Consider the following 22,394-nt stretch of genomic DNA (forward strand, 5'->3'; position numbering starts at 1 on the left):
AGGCTTTTACCCACAGCGCCACCCGCGTCCCAACATATATATATTTATATATATATATATATGCAAAAACGCAATATACAATATTCCCATACATTCTTATATAAATTGGAGTACTTATGTATATGTTAATAGCCTACTAAACATTTCAGGGTAGTATAGTATTGTGTGTGCGCACAAACAAAACAACAACAACCAGAAACAGTATCCATGCCTATCTCCAAAACCGTTGGCTATTCTTCTACAGTTCTCCATGACATATTCTCCATGACAGAAGCGCTAAATCGCAAGCAACGCATGTGCAGATGCGCCGCTGCAGGTTGCAAATGTGACTTCCGTATGAATCACATTCGCAACCCGATCATCCACTGTAAACTATGATCCTTCCACAACAAGACAAAGCAGGACCTCCAGTGAATGTTGTTTTCAAGCACAACTTCACACAACCAAAGTTGAACACACCCTTTCTCCCTGGTGGGGGAATAAAGAGGAATGTGAATGCATAAGATTTAGATTGTGATTTCAGTATTTTGCTTTGAAATGTGATGCAGGTGTTTTGTGGTGTCTGCTGTTCTGCCTTTAACCTCCAGGGGACAATGGTGGGCCACCTACCCGTTTTTTAAAATAATAGTGAATTATATTACAAAACAAAAAATTGTTACAAAAACTGAACTGTTGGGGTGAAGCGAAGCGTCAGAATGTTCTTTCTTATGCCTGACGACTCACTTAGGAGACATTTGCATGAGGAGCAGTGCTGATGAGCCACTCCCCCCCCCCCCCCGTAATCACAGTTTGCAATGGAGAGAAGTTTCCATTGCAACCTGGACAAAGCTTCAGAGTTCGGGAGCTGATTTTATTTCTTAATTCCCACCTTTGTTGTGAGTCCCTGAATCTGAGAAAGGAGGGTGGTGGGTTGGCTTCTTTCAACAAGGAGTGCTTAAATACGTTTGCATATTATTATTATTAAAGGTAAAGGGACCCCTGACCATTAGGTTCAGTCGTGACCGACTCTGGAGTTGCAGCGCTCATCTTGCTTTATTGGCCGAGGGAGCCAGCGTACAGTTTCCGGGTTACGTGGCCATCATGACTAAGCCGCTTCTGGCGAACCAGAGCAGCGCACGGAAACGCCGTTTACCTTCCCGCCGGAAGCACTTTAGCGTGCTTTCGAACTGCTAGGTTGGCAGGAGCAGGGACCGAGCAATGGGAGCTCACCCTGTCACGGGGATTTGAACTGCCAACCTTCTGATCAGCAAGTCCTAGGCTCTGTGGTTTAACCCACAGAGCCACCTGCATCCCTATTATTATTATTATTATAATTAAGCATCATCAACATTCAGGGATATGTTCAAGCCAGGCAAAATCATTGGGGGCCACCGCACCATGAAAGTGAGGCATGTGGCCTGAAGAGGACATGTTCTGAGCACGTCCTGAGAGCCACAAAAGGAAATATCTGAAGGAGCTTCTCTACCTTCCATTGCTCAGCCCGGACACTGAGGTCTTCCTCCGAGGGTCTTCTGCTGCTTCCCTCACTGCGAGAAGTGAGGTTACAGGGAACCAGGCAGAGGGCCTTCTTGACAGTGGCACCCTGCCTCTGGAATGCCCTCCCATCAGATGTCAAAGAGATAAAGAACTACACAACTATCAGAAGACATCTGAAGGCAGCCCTGCAATGCAAAATTTATGTTTTACATTTTATTATGTCTTTATGTAAACTGTTAGCTGCCCAGAGTGGCTGGGGCAGCCCAGCCAGATGGGCGGGTAATTAATAATAATAATAATAATAATAATAATAATAATAATAATAATAATAATAATTTTGGGATGCCATATTCAGCCCCTGGTTCTACAGCTCCCCAATCATGACATAAGCAATACATAGAAGCTCCAATCTTCTGTGAAAACACCCCCTTCATGCAAAATCTGTTCTGTGGTCATCTTCTGGTTGTTCCCTGTATTTCCTCATATTCTTTCTAGCAAGGCCAACGGGTGTCGAGGTATTTGCATAATTGCTTGTGCCTCATTTCCCAGGTGATTTAAGAGGGTGGTAGGGAAGTGCCACAGGATTAGAGATCTGTTTGTGGGATCTGCCCTGCTTTTGACATTCACCATGGCCTGGATCCTTGTTCTCGTCACATGTCTCACTTACTGTTCAGGTATGTTTGTGGAGACCTAACGTATTATTTGACCTGACTTCTGTTACTTTTCACGAGGAGATAATAATTTTCTGAAATCTGAGGGCACAGAAAATGATGCATGTACCAGCAAGAAAGCTATAGCCTTTCCTAATATTTGAGAACACTGGAAATGATTCATATGCTTTTATTTGATTTTTCTTTCTGCAAAGGTGTCACATCGCAGACAACATTGATCCAGCCTGTCTCTGAGTCTGTGCTCCCAGGTCAAACTGTCAAATTCTCCTGCTCTAGAAGTAGTGGCAGCTTGCATGCTTATAGCTGGTATCAACAGAAAAGTGGACAGGCTCCTCGTTTTGTGTTCTATGCTACCAGCATCCAGGGAGATGGGATCCCTGATCGGTTCACTCCCTCTGTCTCTGGGAACACTTACTATTTAACCATCTCCAATGTCCAGGCTGAAGATGAGGCGGATTATTACTGTGCTGACTTTGTGACAGGCAGTAATGTGTTCCACGGTGGCACAATCTGATGGGGAACTGATACAAAAACCTCTCTCTCACACTTCCCCTAGAGTTTGCAAACAAGGATCGCTCATGGGCTTACTTATACCAGAGAAGAACGGCAGATCAAGTTGATGGATTATGCTGAAATGGCTAAAATCACCGGAAGAATCAGAAATCAGGAAGGCCAAGAGCATGGGGAAAAGGACCGCAAACCGCCTCACTCATCCCCCCTGTGAGAACACTGTTTATTTGCAATTTCCAACCTCCTGGCTATATTGCATAAAATATTCAGCTGTTCACAATTATTTCCCACATATTCAACAAACTTTTTCCAATCTTCTCTAAATGTATGTTCTTCTTGTTCTCCTATTCTAAGTCTGCAAGTTGTGCATACAGTGGTACCTCAGGTTGCATACGCTTCAGGTTACAGACTCCGCTAACCCAGAAATCGTACTTCAGGTTAAGAACTTTGCTTCAGGATGAGAACAGAAATCATGCCCCAGCGGCACAGCAGCAGCAGGAGGCCCCATTAGCTAAAGTGGTGCTTCACGTTAAGAACAGTTTCAGGTTAAGAACGGACCTCCAGAACAAATTAAGTATTTAACCAGAGGTACCACTGTATTCTGTCAGCTTAAGTTGCCATTTTCTTTGGTTGGGACCTCACTTGTTCTTCCATTTTGGGGTCACGGTAGTACCATATATAAATAACCTTTTTTGGCACCTGGGAATTTCGGTCTGAATTTTCCCCAACAGATCATTCTCTGGACTCTGGTTCGGGGGTGGGGTGGAGGAAAGTACTTTTCCTCCACATTCATTATGGATCTTTTCCCAATACTCTTTTACAAGTCCACCACATGTGAAAGAACATTCCCTCCGCAAATACGTGTCCGAGTTTAGGTGCAGAAACTGGTGTTAGTACTGCTTTTGCTTTTTTATAGTACAACTGTGGGTTTTTCTGTGGAGTGTGCCCCCTAAATCCACCCAGAAGTGAAGCTGGCATTGAGGACATATGAGTCCATTATGGTTGGGAGGTAGGCTAACCCAAAAAACACACAAAAAACCCTTCTTGCTCCTGTTGCAATTCCAGACAACACTTCTGACCCAGTTTGAGGATCAGGAAACTTTTTCAGCAGGGGGCCGGTCCACCGTCCCTCAGACCTTGTGGGCTGCCAGACTATATTTTGGAAAGAAAAAAAATGAACGAATTCCTATGCCCCACAAATATCCCAGAGATGCATTTTAAATAAAAGGACACATTCTACTCATGTAAAAACACACTGATTCCTGGACTGTCCATGGGCCGGATTGAGAAGACGATTGGGCCGGATCCGGCCCCAGGGCCTTAGTTTGCCTACCCATGGTCTAGAGGAAGTAGACTACGGGTAGAGAATCTTTCTTAGGCCAAGGGCCACATTCTCTTGTGGGCAACGTCACAGGACCATGTGCCTGTAGTGAGCCCGCCAGAGCAAAAGGAGGCGGTTATGACTCGTAACTCTGTTCAACAGGCAGACTCCATCCTCCAGCCTGGGAAGCAAGAGGCATTATCATCCCCAATGGGAGAATTGTGTGTGTGTGTGTGTGTGTGTGTGTGTGTGAAGTGATTTCAATTAAAAGAAATAAAGTGATACAGAAATATCAATTAAAAGAAATAAAGTGATACAGAAAGTCAGATAGTTATTTATCTCCTTGCCATCTGATGGGAAGACGTTCCACAGAAAGACTCATTCTTGCCAGTATAATCTTAATAGACTATAAAAGAATGGAATAAATAAAAGAATGGAAATGGTTTATTGAATGTTTACAGATAAATTGTAGACAGATAAAAACATTAGCAGGATTATTGTAGTAACCTGCAGTTTCATAAGACTATCTATTTAAAGAAGATGAGTAAATGAGCAAATGAGGCAACTTAGGTTGACTTCCGAAGCGCGGCTTCTGATTGCGTGGCGAGTTCCCGCCTCCCACCAGAAGAAATAAAGACACGAGACACAATAATTAAGGTTAATGGGCAAAAATTGGCCACAACGTTATTGGTTACAGGTGATGAGCTGTATTGGCTTAGGCATTGGACCCTGGCCTCCATAGGCTTCGGACGGGGCCACGCCCCCAGAGTCCTTTACCGAGCTACCTTTTGCTTGGGGAAGGTGATGGCGCTTCCTTCCCCCCACTTCATTTGCATAACAATACCCCTGCCAATGCCTAACCGCCAATACCGGGAAAGTTGTGACATTTGCTATGAGGTAGGCGAAAAAACCAAATGGCCGGTGCCAATTTGCCAAGTGGAAAAATTCCTACCAGGCCCCTTAACAGTGACCAACCGAGGTCCATAGCAAGGTCAAAGGAGAAACTTAAAGGGAGGGTGGGTGGGAAATTGCTAAGCTGAATGGTGGCAAAGAGGAAGCTCCTCTGCCGCGCTTGCCTTAAATGCGGGAAGCCACGCCCCCTGAGCCAGCTGATAGGCTGACGAGGGGATGACGCAGCAGAGGATTCCCCCTGTATGCTGGGAGCTGGGAGCCAGCCCCCGCGCGGGTGTTGGGGGCGGGAAGCCCGCAACACCACCTCCTCCCTAGGGTCAGAAGCTCCTGCAGCCAATTGGAAGCCCCATCAAACATTTGACTTCCTAAAGAACGTTCAAAAACAGGAACACTCACTTCCTGTTTTCAGTCCTTCGGGAACCAGAACATTCGACTCCCAAGATGTTTGGGAGCTGGGGTATGACTGTACTTGGTAACACTATGACCCCCTAATTTTTATCTTGTCCAGAGTGAGGCCTGCCCTCAACATCATCATGCAAATTTCTCCTTTGATCATTGGCTTTTCACGGAGAGAAGCAAGTAGATAAAGACACTCTTGCAGAACCAATGAACATACAACCAATCTGCGCGAAGGAGACATTTGGCATTTCCGGGGGATTTCAGAGAGGGGGAAGAAGATCCCATCTAGATCTTTAGTCAGACTCTAAAGGAGTGTTACCATGGCCTGGTACCTGCTTTTACTGTCACTTCTCAGCTACTGCTCAGGTAAGAGCGTGGAAGACGCACATCATGTAGGGCAACATCAAAACTTGATCTGCCAGAGGGAGATCAAGCTTCTGTGGTATTTGAATGCCAAAGTCATGGTTCCTTTCTCTCTTTTTTATGAAAGGTGTCACTTCACAACCCAGTTTGACTCAGCCTGCCTCCCAGTCGGTGTCTCTGGGCCAAACTGCTACACTCGCCTGCTCTAGAAATGGGAGTACTCTCTGGGATGATATTCACTGGTATCAACAGAAACCTGGACAGCCTCCCCGTTTTCTGTGGTATGGATCCAGCACCCGGGGAGAAGGGGTCCCAGCTCGCTTCACCGGTTCTGACTCTGGCTCATTAACTATCTCTAACATCGAGGCTGCAGATGAAGCAGTTTATTTTTGTTGTGACGCCGAGCTTGACAGTGACACGTTCCACAGTGGTATAATCTGATGGGGAACTGAGACAAAAACCTTCTCTCTCCTTTCTTATGAGTGCAGAATCCTGAATCATTCAAGAGCATAGCTGCACATGAATGAGTTTTGTCAGTTTTCGACAAGAACGTGCATTAAAAGTTATCAAGTTATTTAGACTAAAGAATCCTATTGTTGATATGACCTTGCATTAAATATCTGACACATGTCCCAATAAACAATGCTCTTCATGTTTTTACTGGCCTTGTTGGCAATAAAGCCACTTCCGACTTAGAAGGGCCAAAGCTCAGGGGAGAATACCTGTTTTGCATGCAAAACGTCCTGGGTCCGATTTTTTATCGTGTTTTTAATATTCCGTTGGGAGCCGTCCAGAGTGGCTGGGGAAACCCAGCTAGATGGGTGGGGTATAAATAAATTATTATTGTTGTTGTTGTTATTACAAGATCTTCTCCATGGCAAGCGCAGGAAAATGTCCTTCTGAAGTGCTTTCCTTTTGACCCCAGGGGAAATTGTTGTACAGAAACATGAATATAAGGCAAAATTATATATCTGTGGAGAAAATGAACTAAAAGCATTAATAAGGACTTTGACTTCTTCTTCTTCTTCTTCTTCTTCTTCTTCTTCTTCTCCTCCTCCTCCTCCTCCTCCTCCTCCTCCTTCTTCTTCTGGTGTCAAAATGTGGAAAACTGAACCAAAGAGTGGGAGAAGGTGTAACAGAGAGAAGCTGTGATTTAGCATTACTCCCGGAATACTGAGATCATGATTTGCTGTGAAATCCAAGTCTTGGATTAATAAAATTGAAACCAGAAAGCTAACAGATATTGGCAAGATGCAAAAAGGATCCAAAGCGGGCAGAGTGGGATTCCTTGAAAAGTGGAATTTATTATGTAAACTTCATTTGGAATGTCATAAATTCAAATTCAACCTTAGAAGAGCACTGCTGAAATTACAGCTATGAAGAAAATCCTTAATTAAACAATCATTTCATCTTGGATTAGTGGGTGAGTTTTCGGCTTGCGTTTTCTCAAAATAATAATAATAAAAAATACAGTCATACCTTGGAAATCCACACTTCTTCAGATTCTTCATGCACATGAAAGCTCATACCAATAACAAACTCAGTTGGTCTCTAAGGTGCTACTGGAAGGAATTTTTTTATTTTGTTTCGACTACGACAGACCAACACGGCTACCTACCTGTAACTAAGACTGACTAGATGGTGATTTCAGTATTTTGCTTTGAAATGTGATGCAGGCGTTTTGTGGTGTCTGCTGTTCCGGCTTCAACCTCCAGGGGACAATGTTGGGCCACCTACCCGTTTTTTTAAAAAAATAGTGAATTATATTACAAAACGGAAAATTGCTACAAAAACTGAACTACTGGGGTGAAGCGAAGCATCAGAATGTTTTTTCTTATGCCTGACGACTCTCTTAGGAGACATTTGCATGAGGAGCAGTGCTGATGAGCCACCCCCCCCCCCCAACCACAGTTTGCAATGGAGAGAAGTTTCCATTGAAACCTGGACAAAGCTTCAGAGTTCGGGAGCTGATTTTATTTCTTAATTCCCACCTTTGTTGTGAGTCCCTGGATCTGAGAAAGGAGGGTGGTGGGTTGGCTTCTTTCAAGAAGGAGTGCTTAAATACGTTTGCATATTGTTATTATTAAAGGTAAAGGGACCCCTGACCATTAGGTTCAATCGTGACCGACTCTGGGGTTGTGGCACTCATCTCACTTTAGTGGCCGAGGGAGCCGGCGTACAGCTTCCGGGTCATGTGGCCATCATGACTAAGCTGCTTCTGGCGAACCAGAGCAGCGCATGGAAACGCCGTTTACCTTCCCGCCGGAAGCACTTTGACGTGCTTTCGAACTGCCCAGAGTGGCAGGAGCAGGGACCGAGCAACGGGAGCTCACCCTGTCACAGGGAATTGAACCGCCAACCTTCTGATCAGCAAGTCCTAGGCTCTGTGGTTTAACCCACAGAGCCACCTGCGTCCCTATTATTATTATTATAATTAAGCATCATCAACATTCAGGGATATGTTCAAGCCAGGCAAAATCATTGGGGGCCACAGCACCATGAAGGTGAGGCATGTGGCCTGAAGAGGACATGTTCTGAGCACGTCCTGAGAGCCACAAAAGGAAATATCTGAAGGAGCTTCTCCACCTTCCATTGCTCAGCCCGGACACTGAGGTCTTCCTCCGAGGGTCTTCTGCTGGTTCCCTCACTGAGAGAAATGAGGTTACAGGGAACCAGGCAGAGGGCCTTCTTAACAGTGGCACCCTGCCTCTGGAATGCCCTCCCATCAGATGTCAAAGGGACAAAGAACTACACAACTATCAGAAGACATCTGAAGGCAGACCTGCAATGGAAAATTGATGTTTGACATTTTATTATGTCTTTATGTAAACTGTTAGCCGCCCAGAGTGGCTGGGGCAGCCCAGTCAGATGGGTGGGTAATAATAATAATAATAATAATAATAATAATAATAATAATAATTTTGGGAGGCCATATTCAGCCCCTGGTTCTACAGCTCCCCAATCATGACCTAAGCAATACATAGAAGCTTCAATCTTCTGTGAAAACACCCCCTTCATGCAAAATCTGTTCTGTGGTCATCTGCTAGTTGTTCCTTGTATTTCCTCATATTCTTTCTAGCAAGGCCAACGGGTGTCGAGGTATTTGCATAATTGCTCGTGCCTCATTTCCCAGGTGATTTAAGAGGGTGGTAGGGAGGTGCCACCAGACTAGAGATCTGTTTGTGTGATCCACCCTCCTTTTGACATTCACCATGGCCTGGATCCTTGTTCTCGTCACATGTCTCAGTTACTGTTCAGGTATGTTTGTGGAGACCTAACGTATTATTTGACTTGACTTCTGTTACTTTTCACAAGAAGATAATAATTTGCTGAAATCTGAGGGCACAGAAAATGATCCATGTACCAGCAAGAAAGCTATAGTCTTTCCTAATATTTGAGAACACTGGAAATGATTCGTGTGCTTTTATTTGATTTTTCTTTCTGCAAAGGTGTCACATCGCAGCCAACATTGATCCAGCCTGCCTCTGAGTCTGTGCTCCCGGGTCAAACTGTCAAATTCTCCTGCTCTAGAAGTAGTGGCAGCTTGCATGCTTATAGCTGGTATCAACAGAAAGGTGGACAGGCTCCTCGTTTTGTGTTCTATTATACCGATACCCGGGGAGACGGGATCCCTGATCGGTTTGCTGCCTCCACCTCTGGGAACACTTACTATTTAACCATCTCCAATGTCAAGGCTGAAGATGAAGCGGTTTATTACTGTGCTGACTGGGTGATAGGCAGTAATGTGTTCCACGGTGGCACAATCTGATGGGGAACTGATACAAAAACCTCTCTCTCACACTTCCCCTAGAGTTTGCAAACAAGGATCGCTCATGGGCTTACTTATACCAGAGAAGAATGGCAGATCAACTTGATGGATTATTCTGAAATGGCTAAAAAGACGGGAAGAATCAGAAATCAGGAAGACTAAAATTTTAGTAAGGAATAGAGAAAATTTATGATTTATCTTAAAAACCACTGCAGACATTTGAAATCATCAGTACGATTGGAATAACACATGTATTTTAAGGGTGAATTTTGGACACAATGGAGAAAGAAAAGATTTGGATTATCATAAAAGATGCAGGAGGAAATTATTAACAATAGGACCCACAAAGGGGAGGAGGGGAGTCCAGGAGATGCTTTGGAATCTTGTTTCTATGTTGTACAGTGGTACCTCAGGTTACATATGCCCCAGGTTACAGACTCCGCTAACCCAGAAATAGTGCTTCAAGTTAAGAACTTTGCTTCAGGATGAGAACAGAAATCGTGCTCCGGCGGTGCGGCGGCAGCAGGAGGCCCCATTAACTAAAGTGGTGCTTCAGGTTAAGAACTGCTGAGTAGTTGTCTTTCTGTACATTCCTTTCTCACCACCCTGGCACCAGCCTGGAATGTTCAGTTCACATCATGTCCTGACCTCTTCTTATTTGTCTGTATACATTCTCTTCTTATCACCCTGGAATGTTCAGTGCACATTGAGTTCCTGACCCGTACCTATCTTTCTGTACGTTCTTTAAGTCTCACTATATCAATCATTATAGATTGTTTACTAAGGAAGTCTTCATGCCTGTCTAACTCTGTGTTCCTTTTATCTATTGATGATTAATGTCTTATACGCAACCCTTGTAAACGCATTTGTGTTAACCAATCAGCAGCAAGCACATACGAGGCAATGCTGTAATATTCAATAAAAGGGACTCTCCGAGACATGCTCGAGAGATGCCTCCCAGATGAGACTTGCTACTCGTCTGTCGTTTATTTCAACCCAACAAAGAACAGTTTCAGGTTAAGAACGGACCTCCAGAACGGATTAAGTAAGTACTTAACCTGAGGTACCGCTGTATGTTGGATTTGTGACTGTAAAATGTTAATCTGAAAAACCAAATGAATGACTGAATGAATGAATGAATGATGTCAGCTCCTCTCCTGAGACAGGGCCAAGCATGAAGTGGTTTGGGCAAGAGCATAGATTCTTTGGGTACTCTGAAAGACAGGGATGGGGCAACTGCAGAGGTTGAGTACCTCCATCTTCTGCAATGATGCTTGACAAAAGGAATTTCTTTCACTACTATTACAAGAGAGCTGGACCGAATCATCACTATATATTCTATATTATGTCAAGAGCAGGGGAAGAGGGACCACAAATTGCTTCACTCATCCACCTCTGGAAACACTATTTCTTTTGCAATTTCCAACCTCCTGTTTATAGTGTATTCCCCTCAGGGGTACCAACTTGAATAAAATATGGTGGGGGGCAGGTAAGCCCTGCCTTACTGATCACAAGATGCGACACACACACACACACCTCATCTGAATGGCAATGCCCATCAATGGGGGGGGGGGCGTCAAACATTTTATTGGAGGGAGGGCGAAGGGACTTCAGCCCCTAGGAGTTGGCTCCTATGATTCCCCTTGTGGGTTTTTAATGCTATTTACTGGTGTTCTGCTGTAATCTTGGTTTTGGCTGTTTTCAGTTAGCCTTTTGATAGTTGTCAGTACCATTTACAGTGGTACCTCAGGTTACATACGCTTCAGATTACATATGCTTCAGGTTACAGACTCCGCTAACCCAGAAATAGTGCTTCAGGTTAAGAACTTTGCTTCAGGATGAGAACAGAAATCGTGCCCCGGTGGCGCGGCAGCAGCAGGAGGCCCCATTAGCTAAAGTGGTGCTTCAGGTTAGGAACAGTTTCAGGTTAAGTACGGACCTCCAGAACAAATGAAGTTCTTAACCAGAGGTACCACTGTATTGTCCTTGCATCTTATTGGTTTTATTTAAGGAACTGCTGACAGGACATGATTGATCAGGGTGTGTAACACTGGCAAAATTTATCATTTTTTTAGTACCTTCTGGGTGGAAGCTTGGAATTCATCTAAACCAACCGCTTGCTGAATGCCAGAATCTTGCAAACCTCAGCATACCTGACAGGTAGCTTCCCGTCCATCACTTAAGTGCCACCATAGTGGAAGATCCCATCATCTCTCAAGGTCGTCTGACCCACTCTTGAGCATCTGTTACCATTGTGATACAGGGACGCAGGTGGCGCTGTGGTCTAAACCACTGAGTCTCTAAGGCTTCCCAATCAGAAGTTTGGCAGTTTGAATCCCCACAACGGAGTGAGCTCCCGTTGCTCCGTCCCAGCTCCTGCCAACCTAGCAGTTTGAAAGCATGCCAGTGCAAGTAGATTAATAGGTACCACTGCGGAGGGAAGGTAAACGGCGTTTCCGTGCGCTGCAACCCTTAGCCTTAGAGATGGGCAAATCCATCAATTTCACTTTCTTTCACTTTCCTCATTTTTTTCCATTCTCTCTCTCTCTCTTTGTAAAAAAACTACTAGATTTTTCTCAGTAAGTTCACATCCTATAGAACTCAATAAGCAGCTGTATATCAAGAGACGAATAAAAAGAAAATGTTGTCAAAGCCAACAGTATAAAATGCACATTGTTCCACAATATTATAGGGGAACTGCAAAGCCGGAGACCATGATATCAGCACTAAGTCCCTCCAGAACGAATTCACTTTGCCACATTTCCACATAAGTTTGGTGAACATTTCTTGATGAGAATTCATCAGCATCGCAGTTTGAAATTCGCCTCATACAAATATTTTTGCAATTAATTTTCCCCTCAGACACATTTTGCAAAACAATTTCTCCGGATAAAATGCACTTTCATCTGCTGTTTTCACCAACACATGCATTTATACGCACACTTGAAGTTTTTTTACACATTACTTGACAAGTGAAATGCATTACAAAATTCGCAGAAATGCAAATTTCAAGAGAATGGTTGTGTTTTAGCTGAGGTGTGGAGATGTTTATTTAAGTCTAAATTGAATCGCATTTCTACCTATGCCTACTGTGGTTACTGGATTAGCCGAGTGTGCAGCCTGAATGAGGCCTCACACGGACTCTTCCTTCCCAATCCAGATTTATAACCCAACACTTGGATGAACTCAGACTTTTTTGTGTGTTTGTAGGGTGGGGAACCACTGACCTGGGGCCAGATGTGGCCCTCCTGTCCTCTCTAGGTGGCCCTGAGGAGATTACCTGGGCCACATCCCTTGCAATCCCTGATCTGAGCCTTTCTCCTCAACTGCTATTACCTGTCAGGAAAATGTTATTGAATTGTGATCATCCTTCTTGCTTGCCTGGATGAAGGATCAACAAATACTCTGGTTATGTACTAAATTCGTTCCAGGGGTCCGTTCTTAACCTGAAACTGTTTTTAACCTGAAGCACCACTTTAGCTAATGGGGCCTCCTGCTGCTGCCGCGCCGCCAGAGCACGATTTCTATTCTCATCCTGAAGCAAAGTTCTTAACCCAAGGTAACATTTCTGGGTTAGCGGTGTCTGTAACCTGAAGCGTATGTAACCCGAGGTACCACTGTATGAGTTTTTACACACACACACACACACACACACACAAACTGTGCATTTTTCTGGGGGTACACAGGGGTACACATACCCCTAAAAATTTTGCGAATCTAAGTTTGGCCTCATTGAGGGGCAGTATTTCCATATGAGTAGGAAAGGCTTCTTTATGTTCATGAGGAGGTGAGAGTCTGTTTGTCTCAAAGTAGACCTAATAGAAATGAGATTACCCAGAAAAAGCAAGCTCACACAATATACAAACTTAAGATACATATATAAGAAGCTGTTTTATATTTTGGGGATGATTCATGTTCTTATGTAGCTGCACTGTCTTATATTTCCTGAATGTCCCATGATCATATGATAAAGTAGTTGTGCTCTTTGTTATAAATCAAGCACCGCTAAGACTTGTTTCTGTTTGGTTTCCAATGTATTTCTTTTCAATAAAAAATTCAGGGTTCCGTGAGCAATTTTTTATTCTGAAAGTGTGACCCTGAGAAAGAACCCAGACAAAACATAAAACCTTATCACTTCTTTTAAACGGTCCCTTTCATGCAAAATCTGTTCCAGGGTAATTTTTCAGAACTTCAACACAGTTCTTCATAATGTCTCCAGAAAAGCCAACAAGTGTTGACATATTTGCATGACAAATTATTTCCTGGCTCCTGGGGTATTGAAAAGAGAAGGGGATATGTGCAGCTAGATTAGACACAGATTTTTCCCCCCATCTGAGGCCCATCCTCCTTTTGACTTTCACCATGGCCTGGATCCTTGTTCTGTTTAGCTTTCTTGCTTACTGCTCAGGTATGGTTGTGGTGGGCTAATGGGTATACAGCAAAACTATTTCTCATGTGTATTTATCATGCCGCCCCCCCCCCAAGCCAACTTCCATGATATTTGAAAATACAGAAAATGATTCATGTGTTTATCATTTCCCTCCTCCTTGCAAAGGTGTCCTTTCACAGCAAACGTTGACTCAGGCAGCCTCCGAATCTGTCTCCCCGGGCCAAGCAATCAAACTCTCCTGTTCTAAAAGTAGCAGTGGAAGCTGGGGCAACTTTCACTGGTATCAACAGAAAGCTGCCCAGGCTCCTCGCTTCGCGTTCTATCATACCAGCAACGGGGGAGAAGGGATCCCAGATCGGTTCACTGGTTCTGTCTCTGGGAACACTGGGTACTTAACCATCTCCAACATCCAGACTGAAGATGAGGCCGGTTATTACTGTGGTGCCTGGGAGTACACTGGTACTACCAAGTTCCACAGTGATACAATCTGATGGGGAACTGAGACAAAAACCTTTGCTCTTCCTCCCTAGAGTAGGAAACTTGAATCACCCAGGAACTTCATTGAGGCCGAAAGTGGCAGCCCTTCCTCCTCATCATGGGGAGGCTCAAAGTTAGGGCAGGAGGACAGATTTTGTAGGTCTACTGGAAGAGGATCCTGGAGCAGTTGCAGATCTTGTATGCAACTGCACTGAGGACTGAGGACTTTGCTTTCATTGGTATCAACAGAGAACTGGAGAATATCCCTGCTCTTGGCTTTACGATGCCAGCACCAGGGGAGAAGAGATTCCAGATAACTTCATAAGTTCTACCTCTGCCCATTTAGCTATCCTAACACTGAAAACAATTAATTACACCTCTACAGTTATTCACATGCAACATTCAATGTGTGTAAAGTCTGCACACAATAGTTGAGCTGTATGAATCAAGAAGCATACACACCAACATTTGCAGATGTCTAGAGGCAGCAGAGGGACACAGGTGGCGCTGTGGGTTAAACCACAGAGCCTAGGACTTGCCGATCAGAAGGTCGGCGGTTCGAATCCCCGCAACGGGGTGAGCTCCCGTTGCTCGGTCCCTGCTCCTGCCAACCTAGCAGTTCGAAAGCACATCAAAGTGTAAGTAGATAAGTAGGTACCGCTCCGGCGGGAAGGTAAACGGCATTTCCGCATAGCTGTCAACTTACAGATTTGAAAATAAGGGACCAGCAGCCAAAATAAGGGACCTGCAGCCTCACCTCTTCCAGGCACTCCAGTCTTCCTGTCCTCCTGCAGTCTGATCAAACTCATGCTGGTAGCTTCGAGAACACAGTCCAACCAACTTTGTAACCAGAGGTTCAACTGAATAGAATCTGAATCACATGCACCACAAGGCCTATGCAGCCTCAACTTAAGATGGCTCCCCAGCCTGGCTTTGCACTGCAAAGTTTGCAGCAGCACGTGCAACAAAATGGCGTCCAGCAGTCAAAACCCCCCTCAGCTTGCATTAACTAGCCACACACAAGGCATGCAAGCTCCACCCCCCAGTCGTTCTTAGACTTCTTATTGGGTGAGCAACACAGCCAAGCAACACAGTTGGAGCCTCCCTCCTCCCTGGCCGGCAGGGAGGGAAGGAGAGGAGCTGCTTCCTTTGAAATTTAAGGGACATCATTTGAGGGACATCCGTAAATAAGGGACAGCAGTGGGACATGGCACTGGAATAAGGGACTGTCCCTTCAAATAAGGGACGCTTGACAGCTGTGGTTTCCGTGTGCTGCTCTGGTTCACCAGAAGCGGCTTAGTCATGCTGGCCACATGACCTGGAAGCTGTACGCCGGCTCCCTCGGCCAGTAAAGCGAGATGAGCACTGCAACCCCAGAGTCGGTCACGACTGGACCTAATGTTAAGGGGTCCCTTTACCTTTACCTAGAGGCAGCTGGTACCTGTGTTCAGTGTCATATGTTAACAAGCCTATAGTCTCTCCTGAATGTTGGTACATTCATATGGCAAGGAATGGAACTTGCATACCCAACAGGTGAGACTTACAAGCAACAAAAGGTTGCAGCATACAGTTCAGACGTGGCAGAAAAAGATTGCCCAGATTTTCACTATGATCCTAATCCTTTGAGATACATTGCATTTTGGGATTGCCTTGAGAATTTCCAGCCAGGGCAGCAAGGGTCATTCTCACCATTCAATTATATATTCTAGTCAGGTCTGGAAGGTTCCCGAGGGCCAGGCAGAGAGGCTGGAGGGCCGCATTAAGCCTCTTAGATCCCACTCCTGTTCTAAACAAAATGTCATTCTTCTTTTAAACTGCCTAACGCATGCAAAATTATTTCGTTAGAAGTTCCTCACATTTCCTGCCCCTAGCAAAGCCAATGGGTGTTGATATATTTGCATGAGAAGTCTTTCTTCATTTCATGTGGGATTTAAGAGAGGGGAAGGAAGGTGCAGCTAGATTAGAGAACCTTTATTCCTCTCAGCCTCAGCCTCAAATTGATTTCCACCATGGCAAAGCTGTGTGTTTTATTCATGTTCCTCAGTTACTGCTCAGGTCTGGTTGTGGAGGGAATATGCTATTGACCATGCTATTTGTCTTCTGTATTTATCACTAAAAAAGAATCAATACTTTTTTCTGAAATTTGAGAAAACAGAAAATGATGCATAGTTTTCTTTCCTTTTCTTTACAAAGGTGTCAGTTCACAGCACACATTGACTCAGTCAAGCTCCGAATCTGGGGCTCTGGGCCAGACCCTGATTCTCTCCTGCTCTAAAAGTAGCAGCAGCAAGAGTGCATTCCGCTGGTATCAACAGAAACCTGGAGATGCTCCTGGCTTTGTGCTCTACGGCACCAGCGACAGGGGAGAAGGGATCCCAGATCGGTTCACGGGCTCCGTCTCTGGGAACACTGGCTATTTAACTATCTCCAACCTCCAGGCTGAAGACGAGGCCGTTTATTACTGTTGTGTTTGGGAGGACACCGGTGGCTTCAAGTTCCACAGTGGTGCAATCTGATGGGGAACTGAGACAAAAAGCTTGACTCTTCCTTGCTGCAGTAGGAAACCTGAACCACACAATCACTTGTTTGAGCCTCAAAGAAACAGCTTGGCCAGGGACAAGCTTGAAGTGGTTAGGGCAGGAGGGCAATGGGGGGAGGGCTTTGCTGGAAGAGGATGGCAGAATATTGAGATGCTGGAAGAATTTAGAGGGCACCTCTCTGGCAAACTGGTAGAACAAGAAGAGCTTGAGGGGAAAATAAATAACCAATTAAAATGGGCATAAGGCTTGAGCTACAAGTACTCTTTTCTAACTGAATGGCACTGTTTTATTATGTACATAGTGGAAAACCAAAATAGTAACAACAACAACAACAATTTATTATTTATACCCCACCCATCTGGCTGGGTTTCCCCAGCCACTCTGGGCAGCTCCCAACAGAATATTAAAAACACGATAAAACATCAAACATTAAAAACTTCCCAATACAGGGCTGCCTTCAGATGCTTTCTAAAAGTCAGATAGTTGTTTGTTTCCTTGACATCTGATGGGAAGGCGTTTAACAGGGTGGGCGCCACTACTGAGAAGGCCCTCTCCCTGGTTCCCTGTAGTTTCACTTCTTGCAGTGAGGAAACCGTCAGAAGGCCCTCGGCGCTGGACCTCAGTGTCCGGGTTGAATGATGGGAGTGGAGACGCTCCTTCAAGTATACTGGGCCGAGGCCATTTAGGGCTTGAAAGGTCAGCACCAGACGAGATCGGGTGTGTTCAGGGTAGTATGGCCGTAGACTTACTCCAACTGCTTGAGCACTGAATACCAGCATTGGTTTTCATATTATATAACCTTCCTGTTCATGTTGAGCATAGCTATACAATGACTGCTTTTCCAGCTTTAACCTTTAAGGGGAGATGTTGGTCTATTTTTGGCAGATTAGTGGTTCTGAGAGACCTGCTCCCGCTTGCACCTGCAATGTGAAGTGAAGCAGGAGAATGTTCACTAAGCATGGCTACATGTCTGACGCTTTCTGTTCACTCATGCTCAGATTGGCATGAATGCAGCAAATATATCAGGTACAAGTACACCTTCTACAGACAAAAAGAGTCGGAAAAGAATGTGGAAGTGCGTGAATAAATTAATTTCATTTCCTCATTTATTTCCTTTTTAAAAAAAGTTTCATTCACTTTGGTTTCTGTTCTTTGGAGTGCATTTGGTGTTCTGTCTGATTGTTTCCCCCTTGAGTGCATTGCGTGGACAGGCGGAGTCCCCCACATCCCGAGCACGCCCCCCCCGGTCATGTGGAATAACGACTCAAGACAACGTGCTATGGGATTAAATTGGCCACAACTTTATTAAATTTCAAATGTGGGTAGACCTTGGCTCAGGCATTGGGCGTTATCCCTCCCTAGTCCCCAGCCGGGGACCTAGGGAGCATCAGGGTTATCCAGTGTGTGTGGGGGTGGGCCGGCTCTGGAGAACATATGTTCAAGCAGAGATAGATGCCCCCGTTACGCTGCCACCGCAGGGGAGAGCAATGATGACCTCTTGGCGTACAGTCAAGGCCTCCCCTCAAAATCCCCTTTAATGGGGAATCCTGGTATCGCTGCTGCAAAGAGGAAGATGGACAAAAGGATTCTGCCCACGGCCTGATACCGCCAAAGTTGTGACATTTTGTTACGGGAAAGGTGAAACCTGCCAATGCAGGGAAATTCCTTTCCGGCCCTTTGACAGCGACCTTAATGTAGCAGCACCCGCATACCTGTGAAGAAAAGTTAACCTGTAAAACATATGAAGAAAAGTTAACCTGCAAAATAAGGCATTAACTGAGGGTGGGTAGGGTGGGAGAAGCTCTGGAGCCAAGTGAGGATTCCCAGGTAAGATCCTCCCTCTATTGTGTGGGCAGGTAATCCCTCCCCCACCTGGCCTGATCTCCTTGGCAACGCTTCCCCCCCAGGTGGGATTGGACAACTGACTGGGGTAGGCGGAGACCTCCAGGTATCCCACCTGAGGGAAGGCAAAGCCAAGCCTATGCTGATGGAGCCGCTCCAGATCCAGGGGTTGCGTGCGTCCACACAAAGGTCGCCCCCCGTTTTATGCGGGGAGCGGTCATTAGTAACATAAGTAATACCTGCCTGTCTTTTATGTTTAAATCTATCAAGTGCAAGTACACCGAGCAAAAGTCATTTGTTATTTCAACTTTACAAGAGAGAGTGTCTTGGGAAGTTTTTATAAGAGGGAAAAGGGAAGTAACTAAAGGGGCAATATACCCTGTGTAAACAAGTTTGGATGGATGTAATAATGGAATATTGAATGGTCTAGTTTATGTAAAATATTCAGAGATTTATGTTATGCAAAATGAACCATGGACAGAGAAGAAGGGAAATTGCTGATATTTTAAGTTTTCTAAAATGAATATTCTAAATTGTAAAACAGAAAATTTAATAAAAATTATACATCAGGACCAAGCTATGCAGATGAAATTGAAACCTGTTGTATTTTTAAGTGCAATATACAATGTGACACCAGATTGTGATGGTGAGCCTTATGGAAAATTCAATTTATTTTATTTTTTAAAAACAGCATTTTCAGAACATTTGTTATATTTGAATAGATTCCCCCTTAGATACAAACCTATGTAATACATATTAGTAACATAAGTAATACCTGCCTGTCTTTTATGTTTAATCTATCAAGTGCAAGTACCCCAGGCAAAAGTCATTTGTTATTTCAACTTTAAAAGACAGTGTCTTGGGTAGTTTTTATAAGAGGGAAAAGGGAAGCAACTAAAGGGGCAAAACACCCGGTCTCTCATCCACATAATTCTGCAAATGGGAAGCAAAGTTTAATTCCCACAAGACACCCCTCCACAAAAAGTGTTCCCCCTTCATTTTCTACAGTGCCATAGCATGCATTTTATCCCCAGGGGTGGAGAGGAGGGTGTGCTGCGTTTTCAAGGGAAATGATTTGAATGTAGGGCTGGGTCACAAGATCGAAAAGATTTAAGAGAGCAGAGAGACGGGTCTGAAGCAGACACCTTTGTGCTTACGGAAGGAGAGCTCCTCTGCGTTCCCATCATGCTCTGGGCCTGCCTCTTCCTCACCTATTTCTCAGGTATGAGAAAGAAAAGTGTGGTTTTTCTTTCTTTCCTCTGAGCAGAAGACCAGAGAGGAGTCTAATGTATCATGAGATATTTTCCCCCTTTTTCTCTTTCAGGATCTTTGGCCCAGTATGTGTTGATGCAGCCCCCATCAGTGTCCGTGTCTCCGGGACGAGATGCCCAAATCACTTGTTCCGGGAGCAACATTGGTGGGAAGAATGTAAACTGGTACCAGCAGAAACCCAGCCAGGCCCCTGTACTGATAATATATGCAAACAATCAGAGACCCACCGGGATCTCAGACCGATTCTCTGGCACCAGCTCTGGCAACACAGCCACACTGAGCATTGCCAGAGCCCAAGCAGAGGATGAGGCCAATTATTACTGCCAGGTGTGGGACAGCGGCACAGCTCACAGTGACACAGGCAGATGGGGAAGTGTGACAAAAACCTCTTGCTAAGAAAGGCAGTTGCTTTCATACTGTGTCTTCAGAAGAGGGACGTTCCAGTGGAATTGAATTTTCATGAAAAGAGGCTTATTCTCACCCCCAAACCTCCACGTCTCCCGGAGTTACAGTTGTTGTTTCTCTAGCTCTCTCCCTCGTTTAATGAGCGGAGGCAAATGAAGGGGGTTCACTGAGGTAGAGAATTTAGCATAGACTACAACAGTGGACATAGACAGCAGGTCCTTGCTGGGGCACAGAGAGGCTTATTTTCTCATTATTGAGAGCATTCTCACCCTTCTCTTTCGTCAAAGAGGATCCCAGAGTGGCTTACATACAAGCAATTGAAACCAGACACTTTGGAAAATGAGCGAGGTCCCAACCAAAGAAGAATGGCAACTTAAGCTGATGGAATATGCTCAGTTTGTGGACTTAACATATAGAATAAGAGAACAAGAAGAACATACATTTAGAGAAGACTGGAAAATGTTTATTGAATATATGGAGGAAAATTGTATACATTTGAGAATGTTGTCAGCATTGAGATAAATTCAACATTGTAAATAAGCTTTGATAGATGTAATATTGGAATACTGAATGGTTTTATTTAACTAAAATATGGAGGGATTTATGATATGCAAAATGAACCATGGAAAGAGAAGAAGGGAAGTCATTGATATTTTAAGAATATTTAAATGAGTATTCTAAATTGTAAAACAGAATATATTATGTGTGTGCGTGTGTTTAAAAGTGGAGTATATATGTTATAAATGTATTAGGAGTGTATGTATTATGCTTAATGAAAACAATAAAAATTCATTGGGAGATAAATTCAAGAGTGCAAATAAGCTTTGATGGGTGTAATATTGGAATACTGAATGGTTTTGTTTACCTAAAATTTGCAGGGATTTCTGGTATGCAAAATGAGCCATGAAAAGAGAAGAAGGGATGTCAGGGATATTTAAAGTATGTTTAAATGAGTATTCCAAATTGTAAAACAGTGTGTGTGTGTGTGTGTGTGTGTGTGTGTTTAAAAGAAAAAAGACACTCCTTGTCCACAGGGTTATAAGCTTGGAAAAAAAGCATGACACACAAAGCAAAAGGAACAGGGAGGGAAGAGGAAAATATAAATCCAATTGAGGTACCAATGTCTAAACAGTTGCGCCTATAATGACCAGCTGGCCCAAAGCTGATGAAACAATCCCTGTTTGTCTCTCTGAGGCAAGTCTGATGGGATGGCTGCCCCCAGATGTGGGAAGAGGAGGCCTGATGGAGCTGGCCTGTCATCTTGAACTGCTGTTCTCTGGCTATGCTGGGTACCACTTATCCTCCATGTCTGACCCCCCTTAACTCCATCTTGGGCTCATAAACTCCACACTTTGTGTTATAATAATAATAATAATAATAATTTATTATTTATACCCTGCCCATCTGGCTGGGTTTCCCCAGCCACTCTGGGCGGCTTCCAAAAGAATATTAAAATACATCAAACATTAAAAGCTTCCCTAAACAGGGCTGTCTTCAGATGTCTTCTAAAAGTCTGGTAGTTGTTGTTCTCTTTGACATCTGGTGGGAGGGCGTTCCACAGGGAGGGCGCCACTACCGAGAAGGCCCTCTGCCTGGTTCCCTGTAACTTGGCTTCTCGCAGTGAGGGAACCGCCAGAAGGCTCTCGGCGTTGGACCTCAGTGTCCGGGTAGAGCGATGGGGGTGGAGACGCTCCTTCAGGTATACTGGACCGAGGCCGTTTAGGGCTTTAAAGGTCAGCACCAACACTTTGAATTGTGCTCAGAAACGTACTGGGAGCCAATGTAGGTCTTTCAAGACCGGTGTTATATGGTCTCGGCGGCTGCTCCCAGTCACCAGTCTGGCCGCTGCATTCTGGATTAGTTGTAGTTTCCGGGTCACCTTCAAAGGTAGCCCCACGTAGAGCGCATTGCAGTAGTCCAAGTGGGAGATAACCAGAGCATGCACCACTCTGGCAAGGCAGTCTGCGTTGTGTGATAGAGAACCCCCATTTGTCTGTCCTGATCTCCAAGCCACATGGACTTCAGATCTATGACATATTGGGAAAGA

At 44.6% G+C, this 22,394-nt stretch overlaps 1 protein-coding gene across 5 annotated transcripts in view; it reads left to right on the forward strand.

Annotated features, from left to right (window-relative positions):
* The window catches only part of LOC310666695 (immunoglobulin lambda-1 light chain-like), a 105,732-nt gene that overhangs the window by 13,343 nt on the left and 69,995 nt on the right, over positions 1-22,394 (forward strand). For 2 of the 5 annotated variants that reach the window (XM_083417956.1, XM_083417957.1), the window contains exon 3: positions 2,396-2,639. The exons of 2 other annotated variants lie outside the window; for them this stretch is intronic. In XM_083417956.1, the coding sequence (XP_083274082.1) occupies positions 2,396-2,639 (244 nt within the window). Of the gene's footprint in view, positions 1-2,072; positions 2,151-2,341; positions 2,640-22,394 lie in introns of those variants that run through there. One more of the 5 variants, XM_083417955.1, reaches the window with a different exon arrangement.

This window comes from Podarcis tiliguerta, assembly GCF_965153285.1.
Source record: "Podarcis tiliguerta genome assembly, chromosome: 16".
In the NCBI taxonomy this organism is placed as follows: Eukaryota; Metazoa; Chordata; class Lepidosauria; order Squamata; family Lacertidae; genus Podarcis; species Podarcis tiliguerta.